Below are 18899 nucleotides of genomic sequence, written 5' to 3' on the forward strand. Positions count from 1 at the left end.
GGCCAAATGCTCAAACTAGGGCCATGCTAATTTCTGTATATGGTCCTTCCAGTTTTCTTTTTCTGTTGAGCATTTCAGCTAATGTCATTCCCCATTGTGTCCCAGGTGACTCTTGATTAACTTTTAGATATTTCTTCATGGTGTGGCTAATTTTTTGGAATATTTTGTTTCCACATTTAAGCAAAGTGATTCCTTCCTTTACAAATCCATCTTTCTTATTCGGAGAATATATTTTTCAGAAGTACAAATGAAATATCAATTTCTTTCTTCTAAAAGGGAAAAGAGGTATGGTAGTCACTCAAGTGGATGTTTGCCAAAAGGATTTATGGTCTCACTGGTGAACAGAAACTTGAAACAACCTTAGAAGAAAGTCAAGGTCCTAGCCTCCCTTGATAGTCATCAAATACCTTGTGTCTTTTCTTTAGAGAAGCCACAAAAGGAAGGTAAGGAGCAGGAGCTTTCAGTGTTTTGTGAGGAAGAAATAAATGATTTTTGGCCTTGTCTCTATGTTTTACATTTTTCACAGAAATGCAAGGTCGTTGTTCTCATCAATCAATCCAGACAGAGAGAGCAACTGCTCACTGGGCAGCCACTTTTAATGATTTCTTCTTTCCTCACCCTTCTGATTTGGGTGTCAGAAGTTTCTTCCCTAGAATCCCTTTGCCTGTTCCATTGTGCTTTCAATCTTTTACCAGCATTTTTTTTAGAAGACCTGTAGCTGGTCCCCTGGAGAAGTTCTTGAAATGATGATGAAATGTTTTCACAAAGCAAAAGACTGTTGAGTTGAGCAGATATGATTTTCTGAAAGTGTTGAACACCTGTATTTACACAGCATAGCACAGAGTCTGCTGATCTTTATGCATTCAAAACCCAATATCGTGCTTTTCTGGAGCACTGATCTTCTTCAAACCATCTGTGTGCACAATTATCTATTTGATACAAATACTGTCCTAATGATATTAATGGGCCCTGGCATTTTAATTAGGAATCTCACTGCTAAAAAAAGACTCAAGACTCAGGAGAACCTGGAAAAGAATGAATACAAGCTGCTCCATTCAAAACTCAGTGAGAATTACGTTAAATGAAATGCCCGACAGTTAGGAGAGGGAACTCCAAAAGTCCACCACTTCAGGAGGAAAAATGATATTGCCACTGCTCAGTCAAAATGTCTGACACAGAAGGGTTCCTTTTTAAAGGAATTGCAGGGACAAAAATGAGAAGGGACTGAGGGAAAGGTGTTTTACTGATCAGCCCAACTACGAATCTACTTCATTGGAAGACATCAAGACCTGATACTATTACTCATGCAATGATTTTCTTAGAGTCTAGAGCTTCACATGGCTGTCCTCTGAGAGGCTCAAAGAGCAGCTGACTAAGTCAGATGCAGATATTTACATCTATCCATATGAGTGAAGTCAGTGACCCCTACGGTTGAATTATGGAAAGGATGGAAGATGCAGAGGATGAGGATGACCCAACTAAGCAGCATGCAGGAGGTACTCTGAGGTCCCTGATACATACATATCAGAGGAAGGCCTAGTCTGGCATTAATGGGAGAATATTGACCTAATCTTTAAGAGACTTTAGGCCCCAAGCATGAGGGGGCCTGGTGGTGATGGAGCATCCCCTCAGAGACACAAGGGAGGACAAATGTGATGAGGAAATGTTGGATGGGGTACCACGAATGGAGACAGTTACTGGAATGTAAATAAATTTTAAAAAGAAAAGAATGTCATTCATGAATATAATATATTCTTTCCTCTTCATCTTAACAGAGGGCACACATGTTTTCCCTGCACTCTCTCCAAATACAAATAAATAAATAAATAAATAAATAAATAAATAAATAAATGGATAGATAGATAGATAGATAGATAGATAAAAAATAAAGCAAAACATTAGAGAGAAAAAAGAAAAGAAATGTCAATAGAAAGAAAAGAAACACATACTGTTAGTCAGAATGTGAACTTGCTAAATAACAATAAATATTGAAATGTTATCACATGTACATTATAAACAATGTTGTAGGACGGTTACTGATAGCTAGCTCATTCACTCTTTCCCTGCATTTTGTAATAACTTCATATCCCATCTCCACAGCATCAACAGTAGAGCTGATGATATAGCAGAGGACATGCAAATTAGAACTCCCTCAGCACATGAAAATCATCGCATACGGACCCTAACAGTGGGATCTAGACCTAAGTAACAAAATCTTCATCTTCACAGATCAGCACTCAGAACAGACCTGACACTATGAAGTTGTTGCTAAACTGGGTTTTTCTAGTAACACTTTTAAATGGTAATTTATGGGGAACAATTGTTGCTGAGTGCGTGCGTGCGTGTGTGTGTGTGTGTGTGTGTGTGTGTGTGTGTGTGTGTGTGTGTGTGTAACAGGGATAGTAGATGTGTGTAATGAGCATTCTCTACTCTTGCAGGTATTCAGTGTGAGGTGAAGCTGGTGGAATATGGAGGAGGTTTGGTGCAGCCTGGGGCTTCTCTCAGACTCTCCTGCGAAGCTTCTGGATTCACCTTCAGTGATTTCTACATGGAGTGGATCCGACAGGCTCCAGGGAAAGGACTGGAGTGGATTGCAGCAAGTAGAAACAAAGCTAATGATTATTCAACAGTGTACAGTGCATCTGTGAAGGACCGATTCACCATCTCAAGGGATACTTACAAAAGCATCCTCTATCTTCAGATGAACACACTCAAACCTGAGGATACTGCCATTTATTACTGTGCAAGAGATTCACACAGTGAGGAGACTTCAGTGTTAGCCCTGACAAAAACTTGCTTACAAGATTTCTTAGTACCAGCAGGGGGCGCACATGACCAGAGAAAAAGACTGCATTATTTCTTCAGGTACTGTTTTTTTTTTTTTTTTTTTGTTTTTTTTTTTTTTTTTTAAATCTGGAAAGTTCTCTTGAACTTACAATGCTTCATCTACCAAAGAAGTTTTTTTTTTTTTTTTTGCACTGGAAAGTGGAAACTGAAAAACATGCAATTGTGAAAAACTGAAATGTGGGTGAAAATTTCTCTTTGGCCTAATTGAAATTTTGGAGACCGGGTGTAAAGTAAAAAAACAGATATGTCTTTTCCATTGTATATTTTCTTTAGAAATATTTCTCTGCAACATTTTGTGTAATAATTTAAATTGTTGAACTTTTACCTTAGATTGTATTTCCATGTTTCCTTTGAGAAGAACATCACATTAAATGCAAACCCACAATTAGGGATTTAGAATAAGAATATTTCAGTAAGCTCCTTCCCATACTTAAAGTTTATTTGTGTGATATGAAGCTGTTGCATTAAATATAATGTATGCTGATATTTATTTGTACAAAATGAGTCACTATTGAAAAGGAATTTTCTACTCTTCTATATTAATCCATTTTCTGTTAAAGATAGTACAATACAATAATTTTAAAGCTCAATTTAACAATGGGCTTTCTTACAGAAACATTGACAAAAAAACTCTGCCATATTTTTTGCATAATTCAATAACAATTTAAAAAGTATTATTCATCCTTCAGTACTTTAAAATCATGAACTCAACTTACTTTACAAATTTAACCCATATAATATTTCTCCAAACTGATTTCCATAATAGTTGTTTCTATTTTTCTAACCAAAATTGTGTGAATAAGTGATTCTTTCTCTAATGATCATTCACATCATTTCAGATTTTCTGATCGTAGTCATTCTTACTGAGGTGAGCTAGTACCTGAAACTTCTTTTCATTTAAATAAGCATGATATCTAAGGATTTTGAACACTTGTTTACTTTAACTTCTTTGGAATGTCTTGTTTCCCATCTGTCCTTCAAGCTTTTTGACACTTACATTATTCCTGCCTCCTCTGCAGAGTTCCCACTTAGAAAGGCCTGTTCCCCTTCTGTTCTTCAAACTTTCTAACACTTATATTCTTCCTGCATCCCCTAGATAATTCCCAGAATTTAGGACCAGATCCCACTGCAAGAGTCAATCTGGGCTGGTTTTGAAGTGCAGAGGGAGGCCTAATTTGCATTTTAGTTCAATCAAAGACCAAGTTATAAAAATTCCAGTGCATCTGGGTGTCTTAGACATAAGAGGTGGAGGTCAGGAATCCATTTATGACTCAAATAGTAAAGAGACCATGCTGGTAGAGAACATGTTTCTAGAACATGTTTCAGCCCTAATCTTGATAGAAATTAATATGATGTGAGTGAATCAGGGTGATAGTGTCTCAGAGTTTGATTTGTGTAGAGCAGTGAATCAGTATCATAGGTAACATTGAGGAATGGTTCATAGGATATAGAAGTCTGTTTTATAGGAAGTGGGAAAAAATGCCTGGGAAAAATTTTAGGCAAGTCATTGTAAAATCTGCTTATCAAGAACTTATTGGGTTCCTGGTGTTTCTGAGTAAGACACATAAACATGGGACACTGACCAGGGATGCAGGCAGAAAACAAGGTTGTTTCTACTGAATAGAATAATATTCACAACTCAAAGACTCCTATTGTAAAAGTGTTTCTGACTCCTGGGCAGTGACCCACCTTATATCAGAGATGTTCCATGGTCCCTGCTGGTCACTGATATCTGATCAGCAATAGCTTTAATGTTCTCCACTGATGCCTTATGAGGCCAGGTTGAATCCAAAGCACTTCCTCAAAACAAGAGATATCTTTCCTCATGAGGAAGGTCTTGGCCATTCATTGTAACTTGTTATGAGCAGCCTAGGTATGGGGGTCTTTGTATCATCATTAAGAAGCCTGTTTCTAAAGAGCTCATGGAAGAAATATGGTATGTTTTTCCTCAGATAGGATGAAGATGTACTTTTTTTTGCCATATTGTCTTTCCCAGGTTATTTTTATCTCTTCCTGAAACTGGATCTAGTCTTAATAAGGTCAGCTCTTATCTCATGTATATGAACATCACATTAATATTTTCTGCTCAATACAAGACTTTCTCTTAACACACAGTACATGGTAAGAAGCCTCACCTCCAAATTTTCTAAGTTGAAATCTCTCTACTATGAGCTAGAGGTAGAAAATCTTTCTGGTGGCAAAGTCAACATTTAAATGTCTCCACAACTTAGGCCTCGAGGGTAATCTACACACTTGGGTGACAGTGGCATCAATTTGCCTTCTCTACAAAGGTGTCCACTCTTGAGTCCAGCTACAGCAGTTTGGAGCTGAGCTCAAGAGGCCTGGTGCCTCAGTGAAGGTGTCCTACAAGGTTTTTGGCTATATTTTTACCAGTCATAATATTAACTAGGTAAGATATAAGCATGGAGAGTGGGTAGACTGGATGAAGTAGCTAAAACTTACCAATAACAATGCAGTTTATGCTCAGAAGTTCCAAAGATGGGTCTCTATGACTAGGGACACATGCTGTAGCACAGCCTACACAGAGCCAGGCTGACTGAAATCTGAGGACTAGCAATCTATAATTTATAAGACAGAGTTTAAATAACACTATCCCACGTGATTTTTCCAAACTCTGGTGGAAAAGCAAATTTCCATGTGTCTCAGATTTTATGGAGAATTAGAAGATTTTTCCAGGAAATTCCTCAAGTATAGGAGAAAATATTATGATTTATTCTCAATTTAAATATAATTTTCCAGTAAATCTGCACGCAAGTTTCAGAGTACAGTGTTCCCATTTATTAATGTTTATCTCTACGGCTCCTGTTGATGTTGATGTGAGCATTTGTTTCTACCATAATTGTATCAACATCTTTCAGCAGTTGCTTATTTATATAAGGATGACCAAAATGTTGATCCCCCACTCCTTCTTAAAAGAGGGAAAAAATCCATAAGAGGGAATATGGAAGCAAAATTTAGAACAGCTACTCAAGGAATGGCCATTCAGAGCCTGACCCACATGTGGCCCATATATGCAGGCACCAAAAGTAGATAATGTTGATGAAGCTATTAAATGCATGCTGAAGGAGACCAGATATAGATCTCTCCTGAAAGACACATCCACAGCATGTCCAATACAGAGGTCAATGCTAGCAGCAAAACACCAAACTGAGAATATGACTCCCTTGGGGGGAATTAGAGGAAGCATTGAAAGAGTTGAAGGAGCTTGCAACCCCATAAAAACAACAATGCCTACCATCTGGAGTTTGCAGGGACTAAACCACTACCAAAAGATTATACATGGACTGACCAAGGGCTCCAACTTCACATGTAGCAGGGCACCAGGGGAATTGGAAGCTGCCATTGTTTGACCCCAGTGCAGGGGAATATGGGTGGGTGCAATGAGGAGGATCTATAGGGATAATACCCGTATGGGGGAGAGGGAGGAGAGGGAAGGGAGGCTTATGGACAGGAAACCGGGAAGGGCAAGAAAATTTGAAATGAAAGTAAAAAAAATATATCTAATAAAAATAAAAAAAATCAAGATGTATTTTCTATGATATGGCCAAGATTGTTGTTGAATTGCACTATAATTGAAATCCTGGTTAAATGTTCAGTTTTTGAGAATTGATAATATTGCAATATTCATTTTTATTCCTTTGATGGAGTATTATTAGCCTTCTTGATTTTTGATGTACTTCTTAGTAATCATAAATCTATTAAGGGTTGTAATATTTCCAATTATTAATTTGAGTCATTAGGAATATTCTACATCAGATTGGCTTTTAGAAAAGTGTTTTTATGATCTTAGTTGATATTTGAAGACATCCCCCAAACACGGCAACAGTTTGAATTGAGCATAGGGTCCCACAAATTATAACTTCAGAAAGAGGCTGAGCAGAAGTAAAAATAAATGCATTCATTGCCTCATTTTATTTATTCACAAGTGAGGTTGAAACTAAGTGTTTCATATTGCTATCTCAAATTCCCACAGACTCATGATGCACCAAGGAATCAATCATATGGCAAGTCTACTAAGTTACCTTATATCATTATATTTTGTGTGCACAAAAAGAATGAAAGTAAAATGCATAATGTCTGCCTGTTCTGACACATAATCTTGCCCAACAGTCTCTAGGTTACATGCTTAAACCGTACTTTGGAATTGAGATAAAAGATATCTGCTGCTTCAACTACAAGTAACATTCAAGAATATAACATCTAGACCACCCAGGTTTAATACAATTGATAAGAAAAAGTGCCTGGAGGATTCAAATGAATATAGGAATCAAGGAAATTTGGTTTCCAGCCATGTCTTGTATTTATTCAGAAATGCTCAAATGAAACCCTGGTGGATCTTGAGGAATGGTTAATGTAACTTGGTGTTATTCCCTAAATCACAGTGTTAAACAAGCAACAGGAACTAGAAGGCAAACTTTAAGGCTGAAAGCTTAGGCTCGTACATAGCAAACATATCTCACACAATTTATCAGGAAATCCCAGTTTGCATGTGTAGCTTAGCCTCTCAGGTGTTCCAACAGATAGGAGGTAAAGTTATTTTGCTCAAAAATTACTATGTAACTGTGATATCTGGTTAATCCTATGCTGTCGAAAGAGCTAGAATCACTGGTATTACAAAGTGATATTTCATTAATCAGACTCCATGACCAATAAATTTGTAGCTTTTCTTTCTATGGTCTTTGATGAAAGGAATTTTCAGAGATGGCTGGTTGCATTCAAGAGGAAGGTCCTCTCCTAAATATTTCATGTAGTTCTCAATAGTCTTGTAACTTAATCTGAATGATTCCTTTGACCAACTTTCATTGTTTCATAGCAAGAGACTTAAAAATTGAAAGAGTAATGGGAGTAACAAACTGTTAACATCACTATTTCCCAATGAACTGAATTGAATCAGAACTTCATTCTGTCATTTTTGATTGTTTAATCTTGTCACTTTTTGATTAAGTTCAGGAAACTCTTATAAGTTAGTGTCCCACAAATTACAGATCTCCATGTTTCTGTGGCAATCTTCTTTTGGGTTAGTTGAAAGAAGAATAATTTCTTGCTTTTTGTAGGGTGTGATTTTACCTCCTGATTTCTGAGAAAACACCAAAACAGAGGGGTTTTATATACTATGGGGACATGGATTATTGCTTTGTGCATGCAAGAGACCATTCTGCCTGTGGAGCTATAGCCCAGGCTGTATGTATTATATATCTATCTTATATAATAAACAAAGGTTGATCACTGACTTCACTCATATGGATAGATGTAAATATCTGCATCTGACTTAGTCAGCTGCTCTTTGAGCCTCTCAGAGGACAGCCATGTGAAGCTCTAGACTCTAAGAAAATCATTGCATGAGTAATAGTATCAGGTCTTGATGTCTTCCAATGAAGTAGATTCAGAAGTTGGGCTGATCAGTAAAAACACCTTTCCCTCAGTCCCCTCAGTCCCTTCTCATTTTTGTCCCTGCATTTCCTTTAAAAAAAGGAACTTTTCTGTGTCAGACATTTGACTGAGCAGTGCAATATCATTTTTCCTCCTGAAGTGGTGGACTTTTGGAGTCCCTCTCCTAACTGTCGGCATTTCATTTTTTAACGTAATTCTCACTGAGTTTGAATGGAGCAGCTTGTATTCATTCTTTTCCAGGTTCTCCTGAGTCTTGAGTCTTTTTTTAGCAGTGAGATTCCTAATTAAAATGCCAGGGCCCATTAATATCATTAGGACAGTATTTGTATCAAATAGATAATTGTGCACACAGATGGTTTGAAGAAGATCAGTGCTCCAGAAAAGCACGATATTGGGTTTTGAATGCATAAAGATCAGCAGACTCTGTGCTATGCTGTGTAAATACAGGTGTTCAACACTTTCAGAAAATCATATCTGCTCAACTCAACAGTCTTTGCTTTGTGGAAAACATTTCATCATCATTCAAGAACTACTCCAGGGGGACCAGCTACACCAGGTCTTCTAAAAAAAATGCTGGTAAGAAGATTGAAAGCACAATGGAACAGGCAAGGGATTCTAGGGGAAGAAACTTCTTGACACCCAAATCAGAAGGGTGAGGAAAGAAGAAATCATTAAAAAAGTGGCTGCCCAGTGAGCAGTTGCTCTCTCTGTCTGGATTGATTGATGAGAACAGCGACCTTGCATTTCTGTGAAAAAATGTAAAAACATAGAGACAAGGCCAAAAATCATTTATTTCTTCCTCACAAAACACTGAAGCTCCTGCTCCTTACCTTCCTTTTGTGGCCTACTCTAAAGAAAAGACACAAGGTATTTGATGACTATCAAGGAGGGGCTAGGACCTTGACTTTCTTCTAAGGTTGTTTCAAGTTTCTATTCACCAGTGAGACCATAAATCCTTTTGGCAAACATCCACTTGAGTGACTACCATACCTCTTTTCCCTTTTAGAAGAAAGAAATTGATATTTCATTTGTACTTCTGAAAAATATATTCTCCGAATAAGAAAGATGGATTTGTAAAGGAAGGAATCACTTTGCTTAAATGTGGAAACAAAATATTCCAAAAAATTAGCCACACCATGAAGAAATATCTAAAAGTTAATCAAGAGTCACCTGGGACACAATGGGGAATGACATTAGCTGAAATGCTTAACAGAGAAAGAGAAAACTGGAAGGGACCATATACAGAAATTAAGCATGGCCCCTGGTTGAAGCATTTGGCCACTCACCCATCTCCAAAACTTTAACCCAGAATTGCTCCTGTATAAAGGAAATACAGGGATAAAGAATTGATAAATGATAAATTACCATGAAGTACGACATGTATATTGGATCAATGTCACTGTTTTAATAAACTCCTGTCTTTATTGAAAATTACTAGATTCCTGCCATATTTTATTTCACATCATTTTATTTCAAGATAGGCCCCAACAATCTGCATAGACAGTTGGTTTACTGATCCAGTGATCGAAGGCATTAGTTGAAACTTTTGCACATGGAACCCTGTCAGGTTTCATGGCCATAATTTGACTGATGTCTCTTAAGAAATCTCTCTGCCAGATTGTCTGTTACTTATGCACACTGCAGTGCAGATGTCACCACCTCTTAGGATGGCTGAATTGTTTTCTGTGTAGAGTAACATTATGAACAGTTTAATTTGTGTAGCAGCATATTTTTATATTTTATGTAATAAAACTTGTTGGTTGATAATGTTTTTCCCTGATCATGTTATCTATAACTAAAATGAGTATGGACAATCAATTCCTTGTTGGTTTGTATTTTCACCATAAAAGGCATCATTCTTCATGTTTACGTTTAAAGAAAATTTTATTTGGGAAAAACACTTGATCTTTTACATTTTTCAGTCAATATTGTTGACAAACTCTTTTTTTAATTTTGTTATTTTTTTATTTTTTTCTCCATTTTTATTAGTTTGGGTATTTCGTATTTACATTTCAATTGTTATTCCCTTTCCCGTTTTCTGGGCCAACGGCCCCCTAACTATATGGGTGTTCCCCTACCCATCCTCCCCCTATTACCACCCTCCCCCTCAACAATCGCATTCACTGGGGGTTCAATCTTGCCACGACCAAGGGCTTCACCTTCTACTGGTGCTCTTACTAGGATATTCACTGCTACTTATGAAGTTGGAGCCCAGGGTCAGTCCATGTATAGTCTTTGGGTAGTGGCTTAGTCCCTGGAAACTCTGGTTGATTGGCATTGTTGTTCATATGGGGTCTCAAGCCCCTTCAAGCTCTTTCAGTCCTTTCTCTGATTCCTTTTGGGGGTCCTGTTCTCAGTTCAGTGGTTTGCTGCTGGCATTCACCTATGTATTTTTGCTTTTGTATTCTGGCTGTGTCTCTCGAATACATCCGGTTCCTGTCAGCCTGCACTTTACTTCATCCTTCTTATCTAGTTAAGTGGTTATATATGTATGGGCCATACGAGGGGCAGGCTCTGAATGTGTGTTCCTTCTGCCTCTATTCTAAATTTTGCCTCCCAATTCCTCCTAAGGGTATTCTTGTTCCCCTTAAAGAAGGAGTGAATTTTCACAACACTTCTAGAAACCTTATCAGTGGCAAACTCACATAAGAATTAAGCATCTTATTGTTTCTTTCCATTTTCTTTCTTTTCTTTTTTCCTACCAAAATGCTTTAATTTAGATTACTATAATGCTTATGAATTCAAGTATTTCTTTTTGTCACTTTCACTGATTGGATTGACTTGATGTTTACAAAGTGATATTAAGATATCTTATTCTCATTTTCAGCAAATGGTGCTGGTACAACTGGAGGTCAACATGTAGAAGAATGCAAATCGATCCATGCTTATCACCCTGTACAAAGCTTAAGTCCAAGTGGATCCAAGGACCTCCACATCAAACCAGACACACTCAAACTAATAGAAGAAAAACTAGGCAGCATTTCAAACATGGGCACTTGAAAAATTTCCTGAACAAAACACCAATGGCTTATGCTCTAAGATCAAGAATCCACAAATGGGATCTCATAACACTGCAAAGCTTCTGTTAGGCAAAGGACACTGTGGTTAGGGCAAAACGACGACGAACAGGTTGGGAAAAGATCTTTACCAATCCTACAACAGATAGAGGGCTTATATCCAAAATATACAAAGAACTCAAGAAGTTAGACCACAGGGAGACAAATAACCCTATTAAAAATGGGGTTCAGAACTAAACAAAGAATTCACAGCTGAGGAATGCCGAATGGCTGAGAAACACCTAAAGAAATGTTCAACATCTTTAGTCATAAGAGAAATGCAAATCAAAACAACCCTGAGATTTCACCTCACACCAGTGAGAATGGCTAAGATCAAAAACTCAGGTGACAACAAATGCTGGCGAGGATGTGGAGAAAGAGGAACACTCCTCCATTGTTGGTGGGATTGCAGACCGGTACAACCATTCTGGAAATCAGTCTTGAGGTTCCTCAGAAAATTGGACATTGAACTACCTGAGGATCCAGCTATACCTCTCTTGGGCATATACCCAAAAGATGCCGCAATATATAATATATAAAAAAGACACGTGCTCCACTATGTTCATAGCAGCCTTATTTATAATAGCCAGAAGCTGGAAAGAACCCAGATGCCCTTCAACAGAGGAATGGATACAGAAAATGTGTTACATCTACACAATGGAATATTACTCAGCTATCAAAAACAATGCCTTTATGAAATTCATAGACAAATGGTTGGAACTGGAAAATATCATCCTGAGTGAGGTAACCCAATCACAGAAAAACACACATGGTATGCACTCATTGATAAGTGGCTATTAGCCCAAATGCTTGAGTTAGCCTAGATGCATAGAACACATGAAACTCAAGATGGATGATCAAAATATGAATGCTTCACTCCTTCTTTAAAAGAGGAACAAGAATACCTTTGGCAGGGAATAGAGAGGCAAAGATTAAAACAGAGACAGAAGGAACATCCATTCAGAGCCTGCCCCACATGCGGCCCATACATATACAGCCATCCAATTAGACAAGATGGATGAAGCAAAGAAGTGCAGACCGACAGGAGCCGGTTGTAGATCGCTCCTGAGAGACACAGCCAGAATACAGCAAATACAGAGTCGAATGCCAGCAGCCAACCACTGAACTGAGAATAGGACCCCTGTTGAAGGAATCAGAGAAAGAACTGAAGAGCTTGAAGGGGCCTAGAGACATAATGAACAACAATGCCAACAAACCAGAGACTTCCAGGACCAAGCTACTACCTAAAAGACTATACATGGACTGACCCTGGACTCTGACCTCATAGGTGAAATGAAAATCCTAGTAAGATCATCAGTGGAAGGAAGCCTTGGTCCTGCTAAGACTGAACCCCAGTGAGCGTGATTGTTGGGGGGGCGGCAATGGGGGAGGATGGGAGGGGAACACTCATAAGAAGGGGAGGCAAGGATTAGGGGATGTTTGCCCAGAAACTGAAAAGGGAATAACATTGAAATGTAAATAAAGAAATACTCAAGTTAATAAAAAATGCAATTATCATTAAAAAAATAAAATAAAATGTATACATTAAAAAAAGATATCTTATTCCACCTATCTAACCTCAACCACCCTTGATAGTGTGTAGTTTACAGAGGTGTGTAAAAACCTTATTTTATTGTTATTATTTTTTATACTAGATATACTTTCTACAATTTTAATACTTTGTTTATTTATGTATGTGTTTGTGTTTGTGTGTGTGTGTGTGTGGGGGGAGAGAGAGAGAGAGAGAGAGAGAGAGAGAGAGAGAGAGAGAGAGAGGAGAACATTGACATCTGATGTAAACTGATAGAGGGTATAGAGTCAGCAACTAGAGGTTGTTACTGAGAGTCCAGGCAGAGTCTGGCACTGACAGTAGCTAGCAACTGGAAAAAGGCAAAATTGAAAGAAAATCTCTTCTCTCTCTCTCTCTCTCTCTCTTCTCTCTCTCTCTCTCTCTCTCTCTCTCTCTCCTCTCTTACAAACACACACACACACACATTGTCTCGATGAGTCAAGTTTAATCAACTAACAACTTAAACATAAATATATATAGATATTTGGTGTATGAAGCAAACACCAAGGAGCAGAATACAACAATATTATTTTTTCTCCCACAGTTATATATTAAAGGAAAATCTTTCAAACTGTATAGAATTCACAATGTGACTGTATTGTGTTTCTTCAAGTGGAAGATCTAAAAAAGTAAAATGTTCCCCAATACCTTTACATGAAAACTATTTTATTTATCACAGGTGAAGAAGAAAAAGTATTCCCAAGAACCCACATACATTCATAAATGAGAAAAAATTATTATAAATTAAATAAGTGTGAGTAAGGGAAGTAGCTTTTCTTGCCAATTTCTCTTAATATTTTTAATGGGGAGGTATGAAAAAGGATCAATAATTTATCATTTATCCTAAAAATGTAATTTTTACAAAATCTTGAAAGAACCACAAATCTAACTTTATATAAAATATCAGTGATTCACTATTTAAGGCATCATAATGCAGATATACTCATTACAATTTTTATTAAATCATATCAGGAAGCCAAGAGGAAATGTATGTACAGGAAATTAATCATATAATTAATTGATATTGCTTTAGTATGATTGCAGCTGGGGCTGGTCAGGCTGACATTGTTCCTTTGCCATGACTTTTAAAAAATCGTCATTCCACTATTACGATTTTCTGAACTTCAAATAGTTCTCTAACATTTCCTACATCAAAGCCTCTACAGAAAACATTCTATCCTAACTTCACAAACAATATAGTTTTCCAAGTCCTTTCTAAGGTTGGAGGTTATTACTGAAAATTCACATGTCTAATTTCTTTTCTAGTGTGGTGATTGAATCTAATACCTGAAAGAGATGAAGCACAAGTACTATGAAAGCCAATAATACTATTTAGTGAAGGGATGAAAAACCTTTCAGTGTTTTCATAAAATACATAGATTAACAGGGATGTAATGGGAACAAGTAGAGGAAATCTCTTGTTCTCTGAGTGAGCCCTGCCAGTTATGGTTGTGATAACCAGTGTGGTGCCTGAGTTCATGCAGGGCATTTGATGTGTGTGTGTGTGTGTGTGTGTGTGTGTGTGTGTGTGTGTTTGTGTGTTTGTGTGTGTTTGTGTGTGTTTGTGTGTGTCTGTGTCTGTGTGTCTGTGTGTCTGTGTATCTGTGTCTGTGTGTGTGTGTGTGTGTGTGTGTGTGTGTTCCAGCATCTTTTAAAGTGTAAGCACTTAATACATCTCTGACAACTCCAGAGAAGCAAATGCCCAGATGTTCCAATCTTCTCGCTGAAACAGATGTGGTGTCTCTATCTATGAGGCTTGTACATTAACTCTATCCTTACAAAAAAGTAGAAAATATTTTCATGTTTTCCCCTCATTGCCTCATTATCAGAAAAAAGAGATATTTTTATTGAAAATTTATTTGTGTGTGAATGAATCTATGTCATAAAATATGTGTTTAATATCTACATTCTTTCCGGCTTTAGCATTGTGAATAATATTAACTATATACATCAATTATTGAATAACACCTACTTCATTATGAAAAGGTAGAAATGTCTCATTTACATAAGAAAACACTAGATATGTCTGAATTTTGAACTACACGATATATTCTGCAGACCGTTTTGTGCCAGTTGTATTTAAAGTTTTGTGGAGATATCGAGGATTTATAAACAATAGGCAGAACACTTACCACTTCAGAGACTTGTGCAAGTTTTCTTATTTAGACATTTCTATTAAAACTAGCTATAAATGGAAAGCAAGTGGCATTTACCAAAAACAAATATTGTAAAATAAATGTAATTTTGTAGTGACAGTAGGCAAAATATTTTCATGTGTTGGAAAATTCAGATACCATGTCCATGAGCACATGTACATGCAGTTAGGCAATATTCAACATAATAAAGGAGTAGAAGACGCTGGGAGAAATCTCTTTCTTTTGTATAAAAACTCTGTTTAGGTATAAAACTGAGTGTAGACATAGTCACCTCCAGTGCACAATTTTTTCCATTTACAACAACTGCTAGACCTCTTCCCTTATTCTCAGCATTGCCTTTTCTCACCCCTTTATTTTGCAGGGAGGCCTTCCTATTAGTGTTGATGGTTGTGATCACTCTGTCACATGCAAAGACAGCACTTTATAGAACTCGTTTACACATGCTGGCTCTTACATTCTTTCCACCTCAACACGTGTGATGTTCCTTAATACTTAAAAGAGGTGCTATAAATGTTTTCATATTTCATTTAGAACTTAAGTTCATATCATCAGTAACATTTTTGATGAAACATCAAAAAGAACAAAAAACAAATAAATTAATTGTGCAGAGGCTGAAACAGGTGCCAGAGAGGGGATAGCAAGGATTTTGCCCTAATCCTCTACAAAGTTTTATCCTATCAGTTATCACATATAAGCCCCAGGACACCTCACCTGTGTCATTTCCAACTCTTGCCTGGAAGAACACAAGATGTTACAATAATCACTGAAGTTAGTTCCTAAAATCTATGCCACTCTTCTCAGAAGCTGTAGAATCAGAAATGTCACAATATCAAAGGCCCTGTCGTTATGAAAACTGTTTATAATGAGTCGGTCTTCAGCTCCAGTGCTGGTGTGGACTTGACTGCATTTACCCTGCATCACCTCTGTTGTGCGCTGAGCTTTAGGGAAAAAATGAGACACTGTGCAGGCAATGTGAAAACACAACCTAGGATAGACGAGGACAGATCCGGGATTTCCAAGCTCTGAGGCATCCAGTTACCACTGGAAAACAGCACAGAGTGGTCAGAATGAAGGAATAAGGGACCTCGAGCCTGAGGCAAGGCCAGTACAGGGGACTCCCAAATTATGGGACATTCAGGCACCATTGAGTCATGAGGTGTTGGGAACAGTGTCAGGGGGCTACAGGCTGAGGCTGAGTTCAAAGCCAGGTCACGGGAACTCTGTGTTACCATCTGCGATTATCCTATGTTTGGCAGGTCCTCATCATGGAATGCAGCTGGATCATACTCTTCTTGATGGCACTAGCTACAGGTAGTGGGCTCTCAAGTCCTAAACATGAGGGTCCATAGACTCATGTGACAGTGGCACTCACTTTGGATTTCTTTCTACAGCAGTCAACTCAGAAATCCAGCTTCAGCAGTGTGGGCCTGAGCTTGGGAGAGCTGGAATTTCAGGCAAGATGTCTTTGTCTCCAAAATGAACTGGGTTCATTATGTCCCATAAGTACTTAGTATCTTCATTTTCATTAAATACTAAAAAGTCTTTTAGTTCTTTCAGTATTTCTTCCTTGAACAAGTTATCATTTAATAGAGGATTGTTACACTTCTATGTGTATATGGGCTTTCTGTCATTTTGTTGTTATTGAAGACCAGCCTCTGTCCTTGGTGATGTGACATGATACATGGGACTATTTCAAACTTCTTGTATCTGTTGAAGACTCTTTTGTAACCAATTATAAGGTCAATTTTAGAGAAGTTATTATGGGATGCCAGAAAGACAGTATATTTTCTTTTGTTTTAGGGTGAAATTTTCTATAGATATCTGTTAAATCCATTTGTTCATAACTAACTTTTTAGTTTTTCCATGTCTCTGTTTAGTTTCTGTTTTCTCTGGTCTCTCCATTGGTAAGAATGGGCTATTGGATTCTCCACTATTATTGTCTGAGGTGCAATGTGCTTTGAACTTTTAGTAAGATTTCTTTTACAAATGTCAGTGCCCTTGCATTCAGAGAATAGATATTCAGGAGTGAGAGTTCATCTCGATGGCTGTTTGATGAATGTGAAGTGTCTTTCCTTATCTTTGTTGATAACTTTTGTTTGGAAGATGAATTTACTGGATATTAATGGCTAATTCATCTTGTTTCTTGGGACCATTTGCTAAAAAAAAAATATTTTCCAGAATTTTACTCTGTTGTAGTGTGTTTGTCACTGTGGTGTGTTTCCTGTATGCACCAAATGCTTGATCCTCCCTTCAGTATCACGCCTGTAGTCTGTGTATTTATTAGGAATTATCCATTCTTTTAAGAGAGATAATAAGGAATAGTGATTATTTTTTCCTAATTTTTTTTGTTATTAGAGGTTGAATTTTCATTTTTTCGGCTCTGTCTTTTGGGTTTGTTACCAAGAAAGATTTTTGTTGGTTTTACAAAGATTTAGTTTTCTTTTCTTTTGTTGAGATTTCATCCCACTATCCTATGTAGGACTGGATATGTGGGAAACGTATTCTCTACATTGGTTTTGTCATGGAATATCTTTGTTTTTTCATTTATGTTAATTGATAGGTTGTTACATATTTTAACCTAGGCTGACATTTGTGTTCCGTTAGGGTCTGTCTTACATCTGCTGAGGTTCTTCTGGCTTTCATAGTCAGTGGTGAGAAATCTGGTATAATTCTGATAGATCCACCTTTATATGTTACTTGAAATCTTTCACTTACTGTTTTTTAATATTCTTTCTTTGTTTTGTGCATTTGGTATTTTGAATATTATGTAAGGATAGGAATTTCTTTTCTGGTCCAATCTATTTGGAATTCTGTAGGCTCCTATTATTTTTCTGGGTATTTCATTGTTTAAATTAGGAGAGTTTTCATCTATAATTTTGTTGAAGATATTTATTGGCACATCAAGTTGGGAATCTTCACTGTTTTCCAAGTCTATTTTCCTTCGATTTTATCTTCTCATTGTGTCCTGAATTTTCTGGATGTTTTGGGCTAGGAGAGAATATCCAAATTAACAAAATGAGAAAAGGAAAGGGGGAGATGTCAAGGGAATCTGAGGAATTAAAATCTTCAGATCCTACTTCAAAGCATATATTCAACAAAACTGAAAATCTGGAAGAAATGAACAATTTCTAGGTAGATACTAGGAAATAAGTTAAATCAGGATTAGGCCTGCCATTTCTAAAATCCTATAACGCCCAAAGAAATAGAAGCAATTATTAAAAATCTCTGTCCCAAATGCTTGAATTACCTTAGATGCCTAGAACAAATGAAACTCAAGGCGGATGATCAAAATGTGAATGCTTCACTCCTTCTTTAAAAGGGGAACAAGAATACCCTTGGCAGGGAAGGGAGAGGCAAAGATTAAAACAGAGACTGAAGGAACACCCATTCAGAGCCTGCCCCACATGTGGCCCATACATACACAGCCACCCAATTAGACAAGATGGATGAAGCAAAGAAGTGCAGACCGACAGGAGCTGGATGTAGATCGATCCTGAGAGACACAGCCAGAATACAGCAAATACAGAGGCGAATGCCAGCCGCAAACCACTGAACTGAGAACGGGACCCCCGTTGGAGGAATCAGAGAATGAACTGGAAGAGCTTGAAGGGGCTTGAGACCCCATATGTACAACAATGCCAAGCAACCAGAGCTTCCAGGGACTAAGCCACTACCTAAAGACTATACATGAACTGCCCCTGGACTCTGACCTCATAGGTAGCAATGAATAGCCTAGTAAGGGCACCAGTGGAAGGGGAAGCCCTGGGTCCTGCTAAGACTGAACCCCCAGTGAACTAGCCTGTTGCGGGGAGGGCGGCAATGGGGGGAGCGTTGGGAGGGGAACACCCATAAGGAAGG

General features: G+C 37.6%; 1 gene segment (V, D, J or C); it reads left to right on the plus strand.

Annotated features, from left to right (window-relative positions):
- Positions 1 to 2241: 2241 nt before the first annotated feature.
- LOC116906235 lies at positions 2242 to 8824 on the plus strand. The segment is given in 3 exon segments: positions 2242 to 2302; positions 2439 to 2865; positions 8707 to 8824. Coding segments are annotated over 3 exon segments (591 nt in total).
- The last annotated feature ends 10075 nt before the right edge of the window (positions 8825 to 18899 follow it).

The sequence above is a fragment of the Rattus rattus genome, chromosome 7 (genome assembly GCF_011064425.1).
Source record: "Rattus rattus isolate New Zealand chromosome 7, Rrattus_CSIRO_v1, whole genome shotgun sequence".
NCBI lineage: Eukaryota > Metazoa > Chordata > Mammalia > Rodentia > Muridae > Rattus > Rattus rattus.